The sequence below is a fragment of the Microcaecilia unicolor genome, chromosome 4, assembly GCF_901765095.1.
Source record: "Microcaecilia unicolor chromosome 4, aMicUni1.1, whole genome shotgun sequence".
NCBI classification, from domain to species: domain Eukaryota; kingdom Metazoa; phylum Chordata; class Amphibia; order Gymnophiona; family Siphonopidae; genus Microcaecilia; species Microcaecilia unicolor.
This window is the reverse complement of record NC_044034.1, coordinates 130,707,437-130,720,006: the sequence shown is the minus strand read 5'-3', so window position 1 is coordinate 130,720,006 and position 12,570 is coordinate 130,707,437. Positions and strand designations below refer to the sequence as shown.

At 44.8% G+C, this 12,570-nt stretch overlaps 1 protein-coding gene across 1 annotated transcript in view; it reads right to left on the bottom strand.

Moving 5' to 3' along the window:
• Positions 1–12,570, bottom strand: part of NDFIP2 (Nedd4 family interacting protein 2) — a 211,043-nt gene that overhangs the window by 65,473 nt on the left and 133,000 nt on the right. Inside the window, exon 4 of the mRNA XM_030200624.1 lies at positions 11,342–11,429. Within this exon, the coding sequence (XP_030056484.1) occupies positions 11,342–11,429 (88 nt within the window). The remainder of the gene's footprint in view (positions 1–11,341; positions 11,430–12,570) is intronic.

The window sequence follows — 12,570 nt, the reverse complement described above, 5'->3', positions numbered from 1 at the left end:
AAGTTCAAAAAAGCAACAAATTAAATTAAAGAATGCCAGAGACTAAAAAAAGGGGAAATAGCTATGAATCAAATCAAATTTATATGCAATGATTGATTAATAAATGCAGTGAAGAAAATACTGAATAAAAAACAATAATGAATGTGATCTGATGTAACACAGGATATGTAAATTATATTGATGATGGGACTATGTGCGGTAAAGAATAAAATTTTAAAAAATGAAAATAAATTGAATTAAAATTAAAATAAAAAAAATATGAACCTATACACCTCTTCTGCTGGGAGACCGTTTGATTTGTATAAAAACCACTGAAAACAAAAATGTAAAAAATATGTATGTGAACACCCTAAGTAAAAAAGAGCATGTCAGTGAGCCATATATATAGAAAATGCACAACAATAAAAATATAAGAACAAATTAAAAACCAAATATATATATATATATATATATATTGTGAATAAAAAATGAAAGAATAAAAAAAAAAAAGAACAATATTATTTCACAGGAATACTGATAGGTCAGTATCCATGTTCAGACCCTGAGGATGTAATGTTTGTAACTCAAAAATGAATTGTTGTTCCTTTCTTAGGAGGAGGGTGTCTACTGTTCCACCTCTCCAGTTCTTTTTGTGCACAAATGCAAAAACGTTATTTATGTGGTTATCTGTCCGTGTGGTTTAGCCTATATAGGTAAAACCAAGAGACAATTTAACACTAGAATAATCGAGCATAAAAGTGCTATAACAAGGAATGCACTTGAGAAACCACTGGTGGAACATTCAAAAACCTTAGGACATCTTTTTGAAGAACTGCGTTTTTGCATTACATCCTCAGGGTCTGAACATGGAGACTGACCTATCAGTATTCCTGTGAAATAATATTGTTCTTTTTTTTATTTTTATTTTTTTTATTCTTTCATTTTTTATTCACAATATATATACAGTGGGGGAAATAAGTATTTGATCCCTTGCTGATTTTGTAAGTTTGCCCACTGACAAAGACATGAGCAGCCCATAATTGAAGGGTAGGTTATTGGTAACAGTGAGAGATAGCACATCACAAATTAAATCCGGAAAATCACATTGTGGAAAGTATATGAATTTATTTGCATTCTGCAGAGGGAAATAAGTATTTAATCCCTCTGGCAAACAAGACCTAATACTTGGTGGCAAAACCCTTGTTGGCAAGCACAGCGGTCAGACGTCTTCTGTAGTTGATGATGAGGTTTGCACACATGTCAGGAGGAATTTTGGTCCACTCCTCTTTGCAGATCATCTCTAAATCATTAAGAGTTCTGGGCTGTCGCTTGGCAACTTGCAGCTTCAGCTCCCTCCATAAGTTTTCAATGGGATTAAGGTCTGGTGACTGGCTAGGCCACTCCATGACCCTAATGTGCTTCTTCCTGAGCCACTCCTTTGTTGCCTTGGCTGTATGTTTTGGGTCATTGTCGTGCTGGAAGACCCAGCCACGACCCATTTTTAAGGCCCTGGCGGAGGGAAGGAGGTTGTCACTCAGAATTGTACGGTACATGGCCCCATCCATTCTCCCATTGATGCGGTGAAGTAGTCCTGTGCCCTTAGCAGAGAAACACCCCCAAAACATAACATTTCCACCTCCATGCTTGACAGTGGGGACGGTGTTCTTTGGGTCATAGGCAGCATTTCTCTTCCTCCAAACACGGCGAGTTGAGTTCATGCCAAAGAGCTCAATTTTTGTCTCATCTGACCACAGCACCTTCTCCCAATCACTCTCCGCATCATCCAGGTGTGCACTGGCAAACTTCAGACGGGCCGTCACATGTGCCTTGCGGAGCAGGGGGACCTTGCGGGCACTGCAGGATTGCAATCCGTTATGTCGTAATGTGTTACCAATGGTTTTCGTGGTGACAGTGGTCCCAGCTGCCTTGAGATCATTGACAAGTTCCCCCCTTGTAGTTGTAGGCTGATTTCTAACCTTCCTCATGATCAAGGATACCCCACGAGGTGAGATTTTGCGTGGAGCCCCAGATCTTTGTCGATTGACAGTCATTTTGTACTTCTTCCATTTTCTTACTATGGCACCAACAGTTGTCTCCTTCTCGCCCAGCGTCTTACTGATGGTTTTGTAGCCCATTCCAGCCTTGTGCAGGTGTATGATCTTGTCCCTGACATCCTTAGACAGCTCCTTGCTCTTGGCCATTTTGTAGAGGTTAGAGTCTGACTGATTCACTGAGTCTGTGGACAGGTGTCTTTCATACAGGTGACCATTGCCGACAGCTGTCTGTCATGCAGGTAACGAGTTGATTTGGAGCATCTACCTGGTCTGTAGGGGCCAGATCTCTTACTGGTTGGTGGGGGATCAAATACTTATTTCCCTCTGCAGAATGCAAATAAATTCATATACTTTCCACAATGTGATTTTCCGGATTTAATTTGTGATGTGCTATCTCTCACTGTTACCAATAACCTACCCTTCAATTATGGGCTGCTCATGTCTTTGTCAGTGGGCAAACTTACAAAATCAGCAAGGGATCAAATACTTATTTCCCCCACTGTATATATATATATATATATATATATATATATATATATATATATATATATTTGGTTTTTAATTTGTTCTTATATTTTTATTGTTGTGCATTTTCTATATATATGGCTCACTGACATGCTCTTTTTTTACTTAGGGTGTTCACATACATATTTTTTACATTTTTGTTTTCAGTGGTTTTTATACAAATCAAACGGTCTCCCAGCAGAAGAGGTGTATAAGTTCATATTTTTTTTATTTTAATTCAATTTATTTTCATTTTTTTAAATTTTATTCTTTACCGCACATAGTCCCATCAAACATATAAATGGCGAGTGACCGACTCACTCGCAAATGCGCAGTAGAGACTTCCCTCTGTCCCGCCCCCGCGTCAATACGTGATGACGGGGGGGGGGCGGGACAGAGAGGGAAACTGCGCCGCCGAGGTTGCTGCCGCCACCCCTCCACCCGGCCCGGGCCCTCTCTTCCCTTCTGAACTTACACATCCATTCGCCGAACGCAGCAACGCACATCAGCTGAGCTGCAGTGAGCCCTTCCTTCTTTGCCTGTGGCCCCGCCCTCCTGTGACGTAACGTCAGCGAGGGCGGGACACACACAGGCAGAGAAGGAAGGGGCAGCTCAGCTGATGTGCCTTGCTGCATTCGGCGAATGGATGTGTAAGTTCAAAAGTAAAGAGAGGGCCTGGGCCAGGTGGAGGGGTGGCGGCGGCGGCGACTTCGCGGGGGGGAGGGGAGCGGTGGTGACCGCGGGGGGAGGAAAACCTCAATACCAGCCCATTTTTACGGGCTCAACGGCTAGTCATCAATATAATTTACATATCCTGTGTTACATCAGATCACATTCATTATTGTTTTTTATTCAGTATTTTCTTCACTGCATTTATTAATCGATCATTGCATATAAATTTGATTTGACTCATAGCTATTTCCCCTTTTTTTAGTCTCTGGCATTCTTTAATTTAATTTGTTGCTTTTTTGAACTTTGACCCGGAAATGATGCATATAAACATCACAGGACACTTGCAATAGTTTTTCCAGCTTCAATAATGGTGTGTCCATTTGTGTATGCTAGAGACCACAGTAAGTATATTTTTGTTTTGAGACACATTTTATGTATGCGCATCATTGCACTATTGGCATTTACTTGTTTTCATACATATTCACTTGAAGCAGTATTGCACTTTTGTTTTTAATCTTCAGACTGTAGCAGTTTTGCTTTTTAGAGATGTCGATATCCACACTTTTTGTGGTCCCTGCTTTAATGTTGTAATCATCCCTGTTTTTACATACAATCACTTGAAGTAGTATAGCAGGAAGTTTACTGGCAACGTGGTGGTTTAATTCTCCTCTGATGCTGTATTAATATTTCATTGCGCTTCTGTCAGCCTTTAAGGGCACTGATAATTGTTTGTCATACATAACAATAAGTGCATCATTTTATAACACGGCACTTGTAACATTTTAGATATTTTATTATTACATTGCACTTAGTGTTTATATATGTGACATTGCTGTGCCATGATGTTGTTTTGATTGCAAGACGTTTTGTATATAGTATTTTTTATAAACACATTGCACTAGTCATGTCAATACACAATGTAGTGTCAATACCCCCTATGATACCTAAACTAATGTCATATTATTAGTCTTGATCCGCTCTAATTTTATTTTTTGCTTTTTATTAATTCTTTTTGATTCATGATTATAGGGATTCCCGTTTTAGCTGGTTTTTTTTTTACTTTTATGCACCATATTTGCCCCTTTACGAAGGTTTCAAATTAGGTATGTGCCTTTTATTATCTCATTTATAAATTTTTTTATATACATATTTGTATTGAAGTTCATAACCTATACCAGTGCCCTTGATTTGCTGTTACGTGATGTCAGATTTTATTATGCTTTTATATATATGTTTATATGCACTGTCATATAATTGTTGCATTATATATACTTCTTTTATATATAGATATATATTCTTATATATGCTCTTTTATGTACATGTATATATATATATATATATATATATATATTATTTATATTGGACAGTGCGTATCGATATGTTTATTCATGTAATTATTTTAGTATACTCTCTATGTATACCTAGTAATATTCCATATTTTATTAATTGTTTTTTGTCAATTCATATATTTGATATATTATGTTCGTATGTGTGTTATATTTTATTTATTATGATCTATGATAATTATTATATATTTGTTCATTGTAGCCCCTGACGCAGCCCTAGGTGGGCGAAACACGGCCTGTGTCGGGCGATTTGTTCATACACGGTATCTTCAATAAAGCCTTCAGAGCGTTCCAGACCGCTCATAACTCCAGGAGATTGATCTCCAGATCGCGTTCCTGGAGGGACCTGCTTCCTTGAGTGTGAAGTCCATCGACATGAGCTCCCCACCCCAGGAGAGACGCATCCGTAGTCAGCACCTTTTGTGGCTGAGGAATTTGGAAGGGGCGTCCCAGAGTCAAATTGGCCCAAATCGTCCACCAGCACAGGGATTTGAGAAAACTCGTGGACAGGTGGATCACGTCCTCTAGATCCCCAGCAGCCTGAAACCACTGGGAAGCTAGGGTCCATTGAGCAGATCGCATGTGAAGACGAGCCATGGGAGTCACATGGACTGTGGAGGCCATGTGGCCAAGCAATCTCAACATCTGCCGAGCTGTGATCTGCTGGGACGCTCGTACTCGGGAGACGAGGGACAGCAGATTGTTGGCCCTCGTCTCCGGGAGATAGGCACGAGCTGTCCGAGAATCCAGCCGAGCTCCTATGAATTTGAGTCTCTGTACTGGGAGAAGATGGGACTTTGGATAATTTATCACAAACCTCAGTAGCTCCAGGAGGCGAATAGTCATCTGCATGGACTGTAGAGCTCCTGCCTCGGATGTGTTCTTTACCAGCCAATCGTCGAGATAAGGGAACACGTGTACTCCCAGCCTGCGAAGCGCTGCTGCTACTACAGCCAGGCACTTTGTGAACACTCTGGGCGCAGAGGCGAACCCAAAGGGTAGCACACAGTACTGGAAGTGACGTGTGCCCATCTGAAATCGCAGATACTGCCTGTGAGCTGGCAATATCGGGATGTGCGTGTAGGCATCCTTCAAGTCCAGAGAGCATAGCCAATCGTTTTCCTGAATCATGGGAAAAAGGGTGCCCAGGGAAAGCATCCTGAACTTTTCCTTGACCAGATATTTGTTCAGGGCCCTTAGGTCTAGGATGGGACGCATCCCCCCTGTTTTCTTTTCCACAAGGAAGTACCTGGAATAGAATCCCAGCCCTTCTTGCCCGGATGGCACGGGCTCGACCGCATTGGCGCTGAGAAGGACGGAGAGTTCCTCTGCAAGTACCTGCTTGTGCTGGAAGCTGTAGGACTGAGCTCCCGGAGGGCAATTTGTAGGCTTTGAGGCCAAATTGAGGGTGTATCCTTGCCAGACTATTTGAAGAACCCAACGGTCGGAGGTTATAAGAGGCCACCGTTGGTGAAAAACTTTCAACCTCCCCCCGACCGGCAGATCGCCCGGCACGGACACATTGACGTCGGCTATGCTCTGCTGGAGCCAGTCAAAAGCTCGTCCCCTGCTTTTGCTGGGGAGCCGTGGGGCCTTGCTGAGGCGCACGCTGCTGACGAGAGCGAGCGCGCTGGGGCTTAGCCTGGGCTGCAGGCTGTCGAGAAGGAGGATTGTACCTACGGTTACCAGAAGAGTAGGGAACAGCCCTCCTTCCCCCATAAAAACGTCTACCTGAGGAGGTAGATGCTGAAGGCTGCCGGCGGGAGAACTTGTCGAAAGCGGTATCCCGCTGGTGGAGCTGCTCTACCACCTGTTCGACTTTCTCTCCAAAAATGTTGTCTGCTCGGCAAGGGGAGTCCGCAATCCGCTGCTGGCTGAATCTTGGCCACGAGCATAGAAGAATGGTAGGCCTTCCTCCCAAAGAAGTCTAAGGTTCTAGAGTCCTTGCCCGGGGGCGCCGAAGCATGCTCCCTAGAACTCTTAGCCTTGTTTAGGGCCAGATCCACCACACCAGAGTCGTGAGGCAACTGAGTGTGCATCAGTTCTGGGTTCCCATGGATCCGGTACTGGGACTCGATCTTCTTGGGAATGTGGGGATTAGTTAAAGGCTTGGTCCAGTTCGCCAGCAATGTCTTTTTTAGGACATGATGCATGGGTACTGTGGACGCTTCCTTAGGTGGAGAAGGATAGTCCAAGAGCTCAAACATTTCAGCCCTGGGCTCATCCTCCACGACCACCGGGAAGGGGATGGCCGTAGACATCTCCCGGACAAAGGCCGCAAAAGACAGACTCTCGGGAGGAGAAAGCTGCCTTTCAGGGGAGGGAGTGGGATCAGAAGGAAGGCCATCAGACTCCTTGTCAGAGAAATATCTGATGTCCTTCTCCTCCTCCCACAAGGCCTCACCATCGGTATCAGACACAAGTTCATGAACCTGTGACTGAAGCCGTGCCCGACTCGACTCCGTGGAAACACAGCCATGGTGGGAGCGTCGAGAGGTAGACTCCCTCGCCAGCACCGGCAAAGCTCCCTCCGCCGACGTCGTCGGGGAGTCTTCCTGGGAGGCAGCCGGTACCGCAAGAGGTACCGATGTCGGAGACCTCACCCCGGGCAAAGGGCCAGCCGGCGCCTCACTCGACGGTACCGGTGGCGCAAGCACCCCTGGTACCGGAGGGGAAGGGCGCAACAGCTCTCCCAGGATCTCTGGGAGAACGGCCCGGAGACTCTCGTGCAGAGCGGCTGTGGAGAAAGACATGGAAGCCGATGCAGGCGTCGAGGTCAGAGTCTGTTCCGGGCATGGAGGCAGTTCCGGGCTGTCCAAGGTGGAGCGCATCGACACCTCCTGAACAGAAGGTGAGCGATCCTCCCGGTGCCAATGCCTACTGGGTGCCGACTCCCTCGGCGACCCAGAGCTCTCGGTACCGATGCAGGAAGGAGACCGGTGTCGATGCTTCTTCGATTTCTTCAAACGAAGCATGTCACCGGTACCGATGAGGAGGACGTAGAATCCAACCGTCTCTTCCTCGGGGCCGAGGCCGAAGAAGGTCGGTCTCGGGGGGGCTGTACCGCAGGAGCCCTCAAGGTAGGAGGAGACCCACCCGAAGGCTCACCGCCACCAGCAGGGGAATGGACAGCCCTCACCTGCACTCCAGTCGAAGCACCACCGTCCGACGACATCAGCAACAGCGGAGGTCCCGGTACCACCGACGCAGCCTTCCGATGTCTCGGTACCGACGATGCAGAGGGTCAAAACTTCGATGCTGTCGATGTAGTCGATGCCGAGGTCGAAGACTTCGATGCTGTCGACGTCGATGCACTCGATGCCTCCGGTGCTGTTGTCGACGAAGAGCCCGAGAACAACACGTTCCACTGGGCCAATCTCACTACCTGAGTCCTCTTCTGTAAAAGAGCACAAAGACTACAGGCCTGCGGGCGGTGCCCAGCCCCCAGACACTGAAGACATGACGCGTGCCTATCAGTGAGCGAGATTACCCGGGCGCACTGGGTGCACTTCTTGAAGCCGCTGGGAGACTTCGATGACATGGGCGGAAAAATCACGCCGGCAAATCAAAATTTGCGATGGTGACGAAGGGCACCAAAAATAAGGGAAAGAGAAAAACCCGTACCGAGGCCACAAAAAAGGCCTACCCCGAAAGTGAAAGGAAACTTACGCCGGGGAAACAAACTGGACACACGGGAAGAGACAAAGTCTCTTTTTCTTTTTTTAGCGAAATCGCGAAGACGTACGAGGGTCAACTTGAGGGGCACGAAACGGCGGCAAAACACGACTGTCCCAAGCGCGGACAAAAGAAGACTGACGAACACAAGCCGGTTCGGGTGGGAAGACGGCCGCGCATGCGCGGTGCACACCGGCGCGCGAGGACTAGCAAAGGCCTTTGCTAGTGAAGTTCCGATTGGAGGGGCTGCCGTGGACGTCACCCATCAGTGAGAACAAGCAGCCTGCTTGTCCTCGGAGAACACACACTGCAAATTTTCCCTCTCTTGGTTCAGAGACTTCCGCCTCAGTGCTCGGGGACTTGACGAGGATGGGCAACCAATGTCAATAATTTGCTCAATACAACCTCTTTTATTAACTCCTGGCTAGAGACTTGCAAGGGAATGAGGTTCCTGTGGGGACGGAAGCAGTTCTGCGGGATTTCTGTGGGGATGGAAACAATTCCTGTGGGGTTCCCGTGGAAGTGTACGCTGCAGTTGCGTCAGCCTCTCACCTACTGAGTACCAAGTTCTTTGAGTTCTGTCTCCTCCTCCTTGCTTTAACAGCACAGATGCGGAAAGTCTCCATTAAGGAGGTGGTAGAGACTCAAATGGTGACGGAATTCAAAAAGGCGTGGGATGAACACAGAGTATCTCTAATTAGAAAATGGAAGTTATAAAAAACCTAAACTTAAATGGCTACATGTGTATGGATGTGTCGAGTGACGCTTAGATGGTGACTGATTGTGATGAACTAGGGCCGAAACCGGGCAGACTTATATGGTCTGTGTCTCATATATGGCAATCTGGTTTAGGATGGGCTGGAAAGGGTTAGACAGCAATTTTAGTGGCTAGAACATGAGGACAGTGCTGGACAGACTTTAACGGTCTGTGTCCCACAAATGAGAAGACAAATAGTGGGCTTCGAAGGCAACTCCAGCAGTTGGAACATAAGGACAGGGCCAGGACGACTTCTATGGTTTATGTCCCACAAACACCAAAGAAAGACCATAATCAAGTATATAATATCATGTTCATTGTTCATTTACTTATGAATTGATAATAAGTGTGACTACTGGGCAGTGTGGATGGACCGTTCAGGTTTTTACCTGCCATCACTTACTATGTAATTGTTAACCCTCTCTGCTCCCAGGCTGATGTGCAGACCTCAGCTCTGACACAGGCACAGTGTTATAGAATATGGGGATTTCGTGCCCAACTTGTGCACCAAGATGTCACCTGACCTACTGGTGCGTGCATGTGGCAACCTCTCAGCACACAGTGCCAGTGAATCAGAGACAAGTCTTACATGTGCGTACCAGAGTGTTCCAAGTTCCAACATCTATTCCTTCCTTGCCTGTAGTTTTGTGGCTCAAACTCAGAAAGAGCCAGAGAGACAAATGGATTTTTTTTTATGTACCATTAAATTCTTGTGAGACTGAGTGGGGACGGGAAAGATTCCAGTGGGGGCGGGTAAGATGGGTAAGCTTTCTGTCCCTGTGCAACTCTCTATTCTTGGCCCTGCCCCTTCCCAAATCCACCCACCAAGCTGGCAGTCCCAGCCCCTGATTTCTTAGTGACCTCCCCGAAAATACTCTCACCTTCCGCCTGCAGCACAGGCACTTTTCAGGAGGGGTCACACATCCCTGATACACACCCAGCAATTTACATGTGTACAAAGTTACACTTTCTCCCAGGAACAGTGATGTGTCCAAGGATTCTATCTAAAGCTAGTGAACACGCCACCATCAAAGAGCTTAGGCCATCAGAGACTACGGACTCCCCAAGCCACCTGGCCCATACTATTGGTACTGCTCTTCCCCACTTGTTTCTCCGAGTATGGCGAAACAGAAATGCCCAACACAGAAGGGAGACTTCCTTGACCCCATGACCACACTGTGGGAGCACCCACTGGGAGGGACTCGTGGCTGTGAAGACACAGCAACCCCCATACTCTACCAGAGGAAAATACATGCATTCACCCCTAGACTGAAACATTTGGCCCCAGCCCATATACTACACCCTTGGGAGTGAGACTTGCCTTCAAACTCCTGCTGTACCAGTTCATCTGTACCAGAGAAATGCTGGTAAGTTCCAGGGCTGCACCACTCCTTATACTGGTATTGACTTCACTGAAACATCAGTGTTCTCTGCTTCCATCTGCTGATTGGGGGCATAATGAACTATCTGAACTGGACCAGCAGGATAAGAATATGTTTGTTTTTATTGGGAAATTATCTTAACAAATTTTGCCAACACTGCTACCTTCACACAAGTAATATTTCCTCACAAACCAAGGATTTTGAGACAGACAGCTCATCATATTAATTTGATTCTTCCTCTTACAAAGTCATGCATACACTTGGTGATTCAGCTAAAAACGTCTGACGCTACCTGGTGGGTCAGTGGCCATACTGCATATTGGGTAAATCTCTCTTATCTGCACCCTTCTCCTCCACTGCTAACTCCAGACTCCATTCCTTTTATCTTGCTGCACCATATGCCTGGAATAAACTTCCTGAGCCGTTACGTCAAGCTCCATCTCTGACCTTCTTCAAATCTAAGCTAAAAGCCCACCTTTTTGATGCTGCTTTTAACTCCTAACCCTTGTTCACTTGTTCAGAACCCTTATTTTATCATCCTCACTTTAATATTCCCTTATCTCTTGTTTGTCCTGTTTGTCTGTCCTAATTAGATTGTAAGCTCTGTCGAGCAGGGACTGTCTCTTTATGTTCAAGTGTACAGCGCTGCGTACGTCTAGTAGCGCTATAGAAATTATAAGTAGTAGTAGTAGTAAAGACCCTGGTCCTGTCCTTGACTTGGGTCTTCCACAAACTGGGAGGACTGGAGATACTGAACAGTCAACATTCACAGTTGCTGGGACGGGAGAGAACCATTGTAGTCATTAAGAGTGATGTCTGGTGACTAGAATAAGAATCCTAGAGACAGGGTCTGGAAGGTCTGCTAGTATATGGCGCCCAGCTTCAAGACCATTGCGGCAATAAGTGGACTAAAAACAATGAGGATAATTTTAAATAAACATGGGAAAGAAATAATACATAAAAACTACTTACTGAAAAATGCCAACATGAAAATGCCATCATTACCAACTCTAAGTTGATCTGCATCATTGAAGTCTTCTCTTGATGGATATTCTTCCTCCTAAATTTATAAATAAAAATAAAATGTGCACGTTGGCTTTAATGAAGGAATGGAATACAAACTTAAGAATGTAATTTGCCATCTGAGAAAATTCTTTAATGCGATCAGTTTCAAATACCCTAAAAACACCTTTAAGCAAATTCAGCTTGTACTCTTTCTTTATGTAACTTGCTCTTAAAATTTGTAACCCACTACCAAACAGGCCCTACAGCAGGCTTTGACAAATTCTTTTAGAACCTAGGAGCCAACCTAAGAATCTAGGAGCCAGAATTGAAACAACTGAAATTTATTTATGCATACTTATGGAGCGCCCAAGCTGATATAGAACAAAGTACTTATTACAGCAGCAGTTTATCAATAGAAATCAAACAAAATAAAACATGGAAAAGAAAATAAGATGATACCTTTTTTATTGGACATAACTTAATACATTTCTTGATTAGCTTTCGAAGGTTGCCCTTCTTCCTCCGATCTGAGGAAGAAGGGCAACCTTCGAAAGCTAATCAAGAAATGTATTAAGTTATGTCCAATAAAAAAGGTATCATCTTATTTTCTTTTCCATGTTTTATTTTGTTTGATTTCTATTGATAACCTTAAGAGTGGACTAACACGGCTACCACACTCCTCTAGCAGCAGTTTAAAAAGAGAAAAATCCAACAAAGGTGTGAAACAACAGTAAATACAGTGATGTAAAAAAATGTTTTTGTACCCCTTCTGACTTCCCCTAATATTGCATATATGTCACACTGAGTGGTTTCTGATCTTTAAACAAAATGTAATATTAGATAAAGGGAAACTGAGTAAACACATAATACTGAAACAGAAGGAAAGGGTTATGTTAATTCACTACAAACATACTGGTGAAGGAAGAATCTGTATGAGTTGCTGTGCTGTGTTTATGCTCAACAAAGGAAAGGCTTACAGATGGTTTCTCTCTCTGTCAACAGTCTCAGCCTGCCCTCTCACAATCTTTAAAGCTCTCATTACTAAATGTTTTGTGCTTTTTCCATCTCAATAAGACATATATTCCCCTGACACCTTATGTTTTCAAAATATCCAGTTGGGTCTAATTATCCTGTTCCTCATCTGGTTAGGTGCATGTTTGTAAAATAAAGGTGTTATAAAGTTATCAGGCTAGACT